Source organism: Dunckerocampus dactyliophorus, chromosome 16, assembly GCF_027744805.1.
Source record: "Dunckerocampus dactyliophorus isolate RoL2022-P2 chromosome 16, RoL_Ddac_1.1, whole genome shotgun sequence".
Classification (NCBI taxonomy): Eukaryota; Metazoa; Chordata; class Actinopteri; order Syngnathiformes; family Syngnathidae; genus Dunckerocampus; species Dunckerocampus dactyliophorus.
In genome coordinates this window covers 14,371,966-14,383,063 of record NC_072834.1, presented here as the reverse complement: position 1 = coordinate 14,383,063, position 11,098 = coordinate 14,371,966, and the positions used below count along the sequence as shown (strand labels likewise).

The following is an 11,098-nucleotide window of genomic DNA, read 5'->3' as shown; positions in this document are numbered from 1 at the left end:
CGTTGCTAGGACCAATGATGATTATGTCTGTTTTGTTACTGTTAACTTTGAGAAAATTGTGTTTCATCCCGGTTTTAATATCAGCTAGGCAGCTGGTGAGGGTGGAGTGGAGATTGGAGTTGATGGAGGTGGTAGAGACGTAGAGTCATATGTCGTCAGCAAAACTGTGAAAACTGAGGCCACCAAGTGTTACCAAGTGAGAGGATGAAGAGGAGAGGACCAAGCACAGAACCTTGGGGAACACCTTGTGATAAAGGGGCTATGGAGGAGGAGCAGCCGTTGATATTCACAAGCTGTTGTCGATTTGTGAGGTATGATTGAAGCAAGGACAGAGCAGAGTCAGTGATGTTGAGGCTGGTCTTGAGGCGAGACAGGAGGATAGAATGGCTGCGGTGAGGTCCAGGAGGATGAGGATGGTGAGATGGCCGGAGTCGGAGGAGAGAAGATCATTAGTGATTTTAAGAAGAGCTGTGTCAGTGCTACAGTGTGTTTGGGGCAGAAGCCAGACTGGAACGTTTCAAACAGGCCTGGAGTTAAGATGCGTTTGGAGTTGAGCGGCTATGACACGTTCAAGACAGGAAGGGGAGGTTAGATACGGGGCGGAAATTTGCGAGGTTGTCAGAATCACGACCAGGTGTTTTGAGTGTCGGGGCGATTGCTGCCAGCTTGAGAGACTGTGGAACGGAGCCAGTGGGAAGTGAGGAGTTTATGATTCTTGTGATCAGAAGAGAGATTATGGGGAGGTGGGGTTTGATGAGAGAGGAAGGAATAGGACCCACGGAGAAGGTTGAAAACCCCAGATATTAGAGCGGGGGTCACCATCTTTTTAGAAACCGAGAGCTACGTACTTCTTGGGTGCTGATTAATGTGAAGGGCTATCAGTTTGATGCACACTTTTTAAATAGCCAATTTGCTCTATTTACCTTTAACTATATGCTATTAATTATATTCATTAATGTGAAGACACTGATCTTGTTAATGATTTCTCACAATAAACATTAACAATGGCTTAATAAGAAAATAGATACATTTCAATAGGCAACGCTTTATTTCGAGATTTTCTCTAAGTGCAAGCGTTTTTCAAACTGAATGTTTTCAAATGCTCACTTCTACAACAGTCCTCGGAAATCACAATGTCCCATTTTCACTAGCCACTAACATTTTTTCACATCATGAATTACTTTGCACCATGTTTGTACAAATAATAAATCATGTAAAATACAAAAATGAACTCTCAGATTTGTAATAAATCTGATTCGATTTTTAACATGATTGAATGTTAACATTTTACAAAGACATTTAACACTCTTGTTACCATTGCAGTTGCCCCCAGTTGAACACCGGAGAGCGTGGCAATTACATCGGTCCCATATTTCTCATCCTCAACTAGTTTTAGCAATTAGCATCATTGCTTCTTTGACAACCACCCCGCCTGAAAAGGCCTTTTTTCTTAATCAAGAATTGTGTAGCTCTAAATGAGGCTTTGGTTGCTTTTTGGGAGTTTTTAACCGGTCTCGTGAAGCTGTTTGCACAAAGTGACAGAGGAAATCACCGTTTCTATTTTTATGTGCACACTTTATGGAATTGCACTTGGCGTTTGCATTATATACTATTATGCCTGCCTATTGTGCCCCTGCTGACTGCTGCGCTAACGCAAGCTACTGTAACACAACCAATACTGTATAACTGCATGCAATGAAGATTCACACAGGTTTTTGTGTTTCTGTAGAAGTCAAAAAATCTGCAAAAATCAAATTCATTTAATTAACTTTGAACAAAAATCCACTTCCGGTATAACATTTCCTTTTTATCTCATATACAACTACTTCCAATTAAAATACAACCCTTCTTTAATTCATTTGCATTTAGTCTCGAGAAGTACTTCACTTAGAACTTGGTCCAAATAAATAAGGAGGCAACAAAAACTTAAAGGGACTGTGTGCAACTCACTCCAAATGACATTTTTTGAAACCAAAAATATACAGTATATACTACCACTAGCTAGCATGTGTTACCGATGTGGTTTAAAATGTTGTACAAAAAACATTGCTATATTCTTCACAATTACAAATTAAACTGCATAAAATCCGGAAATTTTTGTTCGGCCCGAATAAAATCACTGACGTTCATGGCTGTCGCTCATGTACATGTCCGTAGCGCATGCACACACACAAAAACAGTCTCAGAGAAGTCATTGACAATTTGGACTCATTGTGTGGCTATAAGTGTCCCAAACTTACATTTGCACCAAGTTCAAAATAAATACAGCTACTATCAAACACAGATGATGCTCAACCTGCAAACAAAAAACGTCCAATGCGCAAGGAGGATGCTGTTGCTAGGTTCCGCTTTAAAAGAAAAGCTCCAGTGCGCTAAGCGCCTCCGTCTCCATGGCTTGCTCAGCCCCAGACGTCGTCATAAACTCTTCCAGGAAGTTCTCCGCATTCGGCGCCACTTCGAGGATCTGCGAGGAGGCCGTGCCGGCACCATCTTGGCGGCTGGTGAGCATGTCGAGGAAGCCCGAGCTGTCGGGAGACAGGTCACTGGGCGTGGGGGCGGGCGAGAGGAGGTCGGAGAGGATGCTGTTGCAGTTGGAGCTGTCGTACGTGCTGGAGGTGACTGTGACAGGTGAGCCTAGGTGGGTGCTGTCGGGATGGAGCTGGGCGCCGCCCTGTTGACCAAGCAGCTGGTTGATCTTGGCCAGCTTTTTCTTCTTGGCCTTCAGCTTCTTGAGGAGCTTGTAGCGCAGCGCCTCCGTGTCGCTGAGGCCTGCGAGAAGCTTTGAGGGGCTGCCGTGTTTCTTCAAGAGTGAAACATCAGGGAGGGTCTTCATCGCCAGCGCAGCCACTGACGAGCTGCAAGGAAGCGCAGGTGAGACTGTTGGAGCTTGGCTCTGCACACCAAACGCTCCAAACCTCTCGGCAGCCTTCAGCGGGAGGCCACCCCTGTCCTCCATGCGCAGCTGAGGTTTCTGAAAGACTGGTGCAGGAACCTGAGGTTTCTTTATTGGGATGGGAGAGGAAGGATTGGGAGGGGCAGGCTTGACTTGGCTGACAGTATTAGGGGCTCTAGTGGGGCGGAGCTTGTTAGTTTGACCGACATGATATTTGCTGAGCAGGTAGGACCAGTGAGCTTCCTGGCGCAAAGGTGGCAGTGTGGTGTCAGTGGAGGAGACAGGTGAGGTCGTCTGTTCACTTTGAGCGTCCTCTTGACGGGTGGTGTCCGCTTCCTGCGAAGGCAGAGAAGCAGGAGGCGGTGCTTTCGTTCTGGATGACTTCTTAGCTTGTTGTTTGATGATTCTTTTGCTTCTTCTCGGAGCTGTCTTGCAAGCCGGCTCAAAGTTTGGATCTTTAGTCAAGTCGTCATTGGACTCGGCCGAGCTGGGGCTGGGGGGGCTCTCCCGAGCCACGCTTTCAGGCGCTGCAACCGGTAAGAGGGAGGAGCTATCTGGCATGGCGTCGGGAAAGTCACTCAAGTCCATAACTGGAGGATCCGTCTCTGACTCCTCTTTGATCTCCATCAGTGTGAGAGTGATGATGTCATCACTGGACAGCCCCTCAAAGGTGTCCATACCCGCGGCCGCAATTGTAGTGTCCATGGCGGTGATGCTGTCATCAGCGAGTGCGGACACAAAGTCCAACTGATCCGACGCCTCTCCATTCGCACTGCAGTCCAGCATGCTCCTGGTTGGGGGGGGCTGTGACAACGTGCTGGAAGGAGAACACACACGAGGCCCGGAGTCTTCCTCTGCCTCCCAGAAGACAATGTGAATCTCCTGAGCGGGAACAGGGAGTTCTGGATGGACCACGCTGTGCGGATGTTTCAAGTCGTCGAACTCCAGCCAGGATCCTAAAAGAAGCAGCCAGGATGAACATAATGTGGTGATGGTTAATACATCACAACATATCATAGCAATAGCCAGTTCCCATGCTATGAGCTAGGTAGGCTACGAGGGAAGTGCTATGATCTTCTGTTCATAACATCTGTCCATCATTTGATTCTCCTTGATATTTCGGAATTCGCACAACAAAAAAATAAAGACAGGAACGGCCAAACAGAACCACGGCGCCACCTACCATCACTCCTGCACGTCCATGAGACAAAGTGCTTGGCGCGCTGGTCGTACTGGACCACCGCCGTGACCGCGTGCCTGCGCCCCTTGAAGGTGAAGGCCAGCATGGCAACGTCACTGTGGGGGAGCCCCTCGACAAAGTGCAGCGCCAACACTGGAGCCACACTGGATCAGGACAAACAGATACATAAAAATAAGTTAGCAGCTCACACGGGCGCACGCCCTCAGAAACATGAAGGTTTGACTCTCACCTCTCCAGTGTCATGCTCCTCCTCTGATTCTTGGCACGGCACACGTTGCACGGCGCCAAGTGAGTGGCGTGGAGCGGGTGCCAGTCAGGCAGGATGTTGGTGAAAGTGGCAAGTGTTTTTGTGATTCTGGGAAAGTGGAAACGCTCGATATAAACATTGACTGTACACTGCGATCACGCCATGTGGAATAACCAAGTGGATTTACTTTTCTCTGGTGACTGTGTGGCATTCCGCACACTCAAACTCCCAGTAGAAGGTGGTCTGGAAAAGACGCTCCGCCCATGAGTCCCTTGCCAGCAATAGAGGCATGGCAAAGACGGGACTCTCCCTCTGACCTGAAGGGGACAAACAGACGCAGAAACTAGAGCGCCGCCACGAGGTCCACTTCTTAATTACACCACTGATGTGCAGTAAGGGGAGGCGGGTGAGGCATCAATTAAAAACTTATGACACATAAAAGAAATCTGTATCATAAAACTATTTTCTGTATGATTCTAATCATTTTAAACAATTTTTTTGCACAGTTCCAAATCGAATACAGGCTTAAACCAGAGATGAAGCTGTGGCAAGTTGTTCATTTCTCAGCATGTCGCCAATATTGTGTTTGCAGAAGCACTTGTGGTTTTAACAGCTTATATCATGCCTTTAATGCAAGTGTGTGACATAATCATTCTTGCTGATTGGAGAATAACAGAAGGGACATGTAAGTTACACTCCAAAGGGGTCAGTGCCCCACCAGCCATGAACATCACTGCATGTAACTGTTCTACACGTATCGGAAAGTTTGCATACCCTCACCAAGTTTGCAGCGCAACAGAGGTTGCAGCAAAGCGAAGATTGACGTTCTGAGGCTCTGCAGGTGGTCGTTGGCGTGTTGTAGTGCGTCACGGGGCACCCTCGTGCTGCCGTCTACACAAATATCTTCATGTCAGCAAACTGTGGGATACTTTTATACTGTTGAAGCACTCAAATACATGAATTGGATTATATTATGCTTATATGAAGTACATTCAAGTAAAAACCACCAGCTTGCAATACTACCACACTCACTACTTCCTATCTGCTGGCAAGCACGGAGGGCAGCGCAGGCGTCGTCGTAGCCGCTCATCAGCTGCCAGATGGCCGCTTGCTGAGGCTCCTGTTGGGCTTTACACCTCCTCAGGCTGTGAGAGTGCACCAGAACCACCAGCAGGACATCCAGCCAGCACAAGTTGTGACTGTTCCTCCAGAAGAGATGCTCGGGGCTGGACACCAGGTCCACTGCGTCTCCTCCTGCTCCCGACATTGCATCCTGGTCCGTCTCTGCTGCCAGGGAGTTCTGTGGAGTGTGCAAAGTGTGGATGTCCATGTTTGGCGTGTTCATTTCTTTAGCCAGCATCATGTCAGGACGAGGAGAGAGTGGTTCTTCCTCTGATGGACCCTTCAGGAGTCCACTCATGGCTGCAGAAGAATCAGAACTCTCTGAATGAGCGTCACAAAATGACGTCTGATTCGGAACACCATCCTCGTGCCGGCTCGACTTCGATCCAGGTGGGAACTCAATGCAGGGTTGATTCTCCTGTTCGTAATGTGTCATGGCCGCCTCACGATGGCCGTTAGCAATCACATTCGGAGTGCCGCTCTTTGCATTGTTGACGTCTGTCACTCTTGGCGGATCAGAACCAGGGAGGTCATTAGAGAGCAGACACTTGGCTTCGACCTCCTCCTCCTCTTCTTCTTCCAGGGTAGAGGCCTTCTTCCTCCTGCTCTCAGCTGCTGACTGTGCTGGAACCAAGCTGGCCAAAACATCCTCCAGGGGGCGACTGACCAGAGGGAAGAGGCACTGTTGGGAACATATATTGATCAATCCTTTGTGTTAATGAGATTATACTAACTACATCTTGAAGCAGCCATAACAGTGTGTGCTGAAAGCTAAATACAGTAGCTAGTGGAGAATTGTTTTGGTGGACAATTACACCCCACCAAAAAGCTATAAGATCAAGGCGACATGGTGATGACGCTGAAGCATAATTCAAAACAAACATAACTTTCACTTATTTAAGTGCCTGCCATGCATGCTGGGTACTCCAGCGGCAACTTCCCTCCACACAAGTACATTATTTTTTAGAATCAGCGCATTTACATGGATCACAGGAAACATGTTTTTCTCCCCTCTTTAAATCACCAGTGAGCATTAAGGTGCACGTACGTATGTCTATCGCTGCCCCAAATGAAACAAACACCCATAAGTCAATAACTTCATGTTCTGTTGTCAACTAATGTTTAAAACCATGGCATAATGTCTCACATTTCTTATGACACAAACCACCACCACCACCCCCCAAAGAGCTGATGTAGAAATCAAAACAGGAAGTAAAAAGTAACAAATGTGTGAATAAAATCAAAACAGGAAGTAAAAAGCAACAACTGTGTGTATAAGAGTAAAGCTGTTTTGCTGCTTTCTATAGTTCAGGGGTCTCAGTGGCTCGGGAGCTATCAGCAGCTCGCCAGCTGATCTTGAGTGGCTCACCAAAGGGTCAAAGGATATTTGCTTCAACTTTTAACATTTTACAAGTGTTCAATTCAGACATTATGCCTCCATTTAATGACAAATTATCACAAAATAGCATAAAGACAAGTGTTTGAGCTGAGATTGGCTCTGTGACGAAAGTACAATTGAAATATTGCCAGTCATATAAATAAAACAAATACCGTAGCTCAATTTGTCAAAGTAGCTCTAGTGCTGAAAGCTGGAGACACCTGCACTGAAAAGAAATGCATACTGAAATACAGGTCGCAGATGAACAAAATTATTTGGGTTGTGGATAAATGTTAGTTGTGGATACTAGGGGTGTCACACGATCTTGCAAAATTAAAACGTGACGATATTTCTTGTTTGAAGAAAAGATGTCTCATGGGAAAAGAGCATCCAGACGTCTACCAGACTACGGTATCGCTACTGTGAATGACTCATTTGCCGCTTAATCCTCACGAGGGTCGCGGGGGTATGCAGGAGCCTATCCCGGCTGACTTTGGGCGAGAGGCAGGGTAGACCCTGGACTGGTTGCCAGCCAATCGCAGGGCATATATAGACAAACACATTCACATTCATACCTATGGACAATTTAGAGTCGCCAATTAACCTAACATGCATGTTTTTGCAATGTGGGAGGAAACCGGAGGACAAAACACATGCACGCACGCACGCACGCACGCACGCACGCACGCACACACGGGGAGAACATGCAAACTCCACACAGAGATGCCCAATGGAGATTCAATCCCAGATCTTCCAGATCTCCTGACTGTGTGGCCAACATGCTCATGATAGGCCACCATGTGGGCATTGTTTTGTGGAATGAGAAAGCCTGTTTGTCCAGTCCTATGTTTTGTCATTGTAGTTTGTAATGTTAAAATATCATCTCATCCTCGTGAACCCAATATCGTGTATCGTCTTGTCTCGTGTGCTGAGTGTATTGCGACACCCTTAGTTAATACCAACATTTTGTTACTGTTCTGGCAAAAGACACTTATTCAGTTAAAGTTGAGTGAATTTCCTCATAGAGGATTGGAGACTGACCTGAGGGTTGGTGCACAGCGTGATGGACTCGTGCAGGTTGATGCGGTACGAGTGCAGAGTTGACCTCAGGCCTTTGGACGCGCACCATGGACAACTGTCGAGAGATGCCGCTCTCTCTTGAACCTTAAAAAAAAAAAAAAAAAAAAAAACAGCAGAATATGAGACATCACTTCATTAGGTAATTATAATTACTAGTACTGAAAACAACATTGGGATTGTAAGATTGTTGCGCACAGGTGCCAACCAGTGCGTAGCAACATTAACCTTGTGTTCTTGTCAACATAGCCAATGTCATTTGTTCAAGACATAAATTAACCTAAATTTTCGCCTTTTACTAAAGATTTCCTTGTGTGTGTGTTTTTTTTTTTTTTTTTTAATATAATTTGGAGTGGCACTGCCCTGTCACAGTGTCTTTCAAACACAATTTCAGCTTTGCGCAGGTGACAACAGCGAGTGAGGAGAGCAACTGACTTTTCCCAAATACCCCGCCAGTGGAGAGGCCAGAGCCCCCAAACCAGCGTCTTCTGAGTCACCAGTCATTGGAATCCCGCCGCTTCTCCCGAGGTCTGCCCGCTGCCATTCAAGCAATATCACCATGACAACCTGGTTCTCCTCCGAGGTACCTGAGAGAGTGACATGCAGTGACCACATCAAGGATAATGGAACCAAATGATTAGGTACACCGGTATTAGGCACAGTATTGTGTGTGTGTGTGTGTGTGTGTGTGTGTGTGTGTGTGTGTGTGTGTGTGTGTGTGTGTGTAATCACTGCAAAAAAAACAAAACAACATTTTCTGTTTTTGGATGTAAACAAACATGGCATTTTGTAAGATCTGAGTAAAAAGTTTGCCGGGCTACCACGGGCACCAGACCTTCTTTCTGTATGTCTTGAGCAAACCTTTTTTCACAGTTAGGTGTTTAACAAAGACACCAAAGAAAGATGGCCCATATCTTTAAAGAGGGACATCCTTCAGGTCTGCCGCACTGGTAGCCTGGCAAGCTTCTGTTTTGTTCCCTGAACTTGCAGCATTTGTCTCATGCGGTTGTACGTGGGGGTTTGTGTGTGTTCTGGATCATTTCTGTGTTTGCCCCTGGCCCCTATCAGCCATCATACAAATGTACTATTAGTATCACATGAAACCCCATACAATCCATGTCACTAATTCATTTTGTTGCTACCCATGTGGCTTAGCTGGCCCAGCCAAAACTCAATTTGGGTGAAAAAAAACATGTGACGTTAAAGATCAATGTGATTAATTAAGCATCCGTAATGAGTTCTGTTGGCGTTTGACAGCTAATGGACATTTATTACGTTGATTTAGCAACCATATCACAATTGTGACTAAATGATATACGATCTAATTGCTTCAAGTCCCGCGAACAAGTGTACGAAATAAACGCTGATTATCATTATATATTCAGTGAAAACATAGTAATGTTAAAAAAATGTACTTAGCGAGTAAAAAACACCAAGATAGTAGCGTGGTGGTGTCGGTTAGCATGCTAGCATTCCGCATGTAGTGAAACCTTTCGAAATGAACTAATAAGAATACATACCAGAGTGAGTCTTGATTTAAAGTTGTCTTTGTCTTTCAAATCCATGCACGCAGAACTGCTTACAAATTAGCATTCCCTCCTATGAATGACTACACTCACACTCGTCAAGGCAGTGCGTCTAGAAAACGTTACGTTTCCGTCCAAAGTTGCCGGCGTGTGTGCAGCACAATAAGTCTTCCACCGACTACCAACAATGGTTCCGCCCGGAAAAGGATGCTTCTCCCACTGGTGGTTAGGGTGAACTGCAGGACTGTTGGTTGTCGTCGCTTGCCCTGACACTAATCATCATGACAGGATGTGTTAGAACAAGATGTGTTTCTTGATACTGAACTGTCCTAATGTTTTTGTTCACATGTTTTAATATTCAACTATCCTAATGTTTTTCACATTTAAAACATACAATAGCCTATTTAATGTCTTGAAATGGCTTTAAAATATATGTATTTACACTAATGTAACTACAAAACCTCACATACTTGTAAAGCTGTTAAGATTTCTATTAACTGTTAGGTATTGCATATACAAAAGAAATAGTTATGTATTATGTATACGATTACCTATACAATACAATGACTGGGGCAGCGATGATGGGGTTTAATAACAAGCTGGGTGTGGGGTGAAAACTACACATCCCACTCCATCCAGCACGCGCACACACACACACACACACCCAGACATTGGTGTACACGTCTGTCTTATTGCACCATCCAATCTTGCCTCCTGCATGTGCCCTCCCCCATGCACAGTAGCCCCTCCCGAATGAGCTGCTCTCCTGTCCTCTATTTTTCCTCTTGATGACAAAATGAATTAGCATATCTTTCCCAGGGAGCTCTCATTAGAATGCATAAACCGGCCGCCTCTTTGCCTCACGAGCAGACTTGAGCTTCCTGCCGTGGCACCTCCTGATGCACGAGGAGTAGGCAGACAGGCAGCACCATCACATGCAGACATTTGGCCCCAGATGCTTTGGATCCGCGTCATCCTTTCCCACTCTTGATTCAGGAAGAAGAGAAATGTGTCTGCCGTGTGCCTTTGTTTTCACATGAGATGCCAAACGAAAGCATATTTATTGGATATCTCTTCACCGCGTGTAGCTTTCTGATCACAAGATTTGTCTTTTTTTCCACTATTTTAGCTCCTGCCGGTACTGTCACTGCACGTCACTTTGCAACAATCAAACAAGGCCAAAAAAAGCATACATGAGTTCTTTGTGCACAAGCAAAACATACAACACTTCTCTTTCGCAATAAATCTCCGAAGGCTGCATGCATTTATGGCAGGGGTGTCCAAAGTACGGCTAGGGGGCCCACAGCTCATTTTTAACATTCATCTTATTATAAATGAAATCATCATAAGAAGATATATAAGTGGTCGCATCCTTCAATTTTTATATATGTGGCCCTCGGTGGAAAAAGTTTGGACACCCCTACTTTATTGTGTGTGTGTAAGTACAACTACACAAACAGTGCTTGGGCTTACGGTGGCGCTAAAGACTGGGTCAAGAGGTTACAATGGGTGATCATAACACTGACTTAGAATAGCATGTACTAAGATATTCCACTACAAACCAACTGGTACACATCCGATAAGATCCAGCACAAAACGTCCGCCTTTATAAAGACAGTAACGCTCACTTTGATTGACGCTGTTAGAGAGGTAT

At 45.6% G+C, this 11,098-nt stretch overlaps 1 protein-coding gene across 4 annotated transcripts; it reads right to left on the bottom strand.

Annotated features, from left to right (window-relative positions):
* Nucleotides 1-1,070: 1,070 nt before the first annotated feature.
* On the bottom strand, nt 1,071-9,583 carry uspl1 (ubiquitin specific peptidase like 1). 4 transcript variants are annotated; one of them, XM_054756048.1, is made up of 10 exons: nt 9,439-9,583; nt 8,416-8,505; nt 7,883-8,005; nt 7,015-7,067; nt 5,374-6,145; nt 5,116-5,232; nt 4,529-4,658; nt 4,324-4,449; nt 4,077-4,237; nt 1,071-3,849 (listed from the first exon to the last, which is right to left on the bottom strand). In XM_054756048.1, exons 5-10 carry the CDS (start codon nt 5,897-5,899, stop codon nt 2,351-2,353), a joined length of 2,559 nt encoding a protein of 852 aa, XP_054612023.1. In that variant the 5' UTR covers nt 5,900-6,145; nt 7,015-7,067; nt 7,883-8,005; nt 8,416-8,505; nt 9,439-9,583; the 3' UTR covers nt 1,071-2,350. The 4 variants fall into 4 exon arrangements, with proteins under 4 accessions (XP_054612023.1, XP_054612022.1, XP_054612020.1 ...); XM_054756047.1 differs by having other exon boundaries at nt 7,015-7,062; XM_054756045.1 differs by lacking the exon at nt 7,015-7,067 and having other exon boundaries at nt 8,354-8,505.
* Between the last annotated feature and the right edge of the window lie 1,515 nt (nt 9,584-11,098).

Bases quoted from the DNA above. Each gene is read 5' to 3' on its own strand.
- uspl1 (XM_054756045.1), bottom strand. From the start codon at position 8,479: ATGGTGATATTGCTTGAATGGCAGCGGGCAGACCTCGGGAGAAGCGGC. The intron at 8,006-8,353 runs GTCAGTTGCTCT...TTTTTTTTTAAG, and splicing joins TGGCGGGGTATTTGGGAAAA to GTTCAAGAGAGAGCGGCATC. The intron at 4,659-5,115 runs GTATGCAAACTT...TGTCCCCTTCAG, and splicing joins GCGCTGCAAACTTGGTGAGG to GTCAGAGGGAGAGTCCCGTC.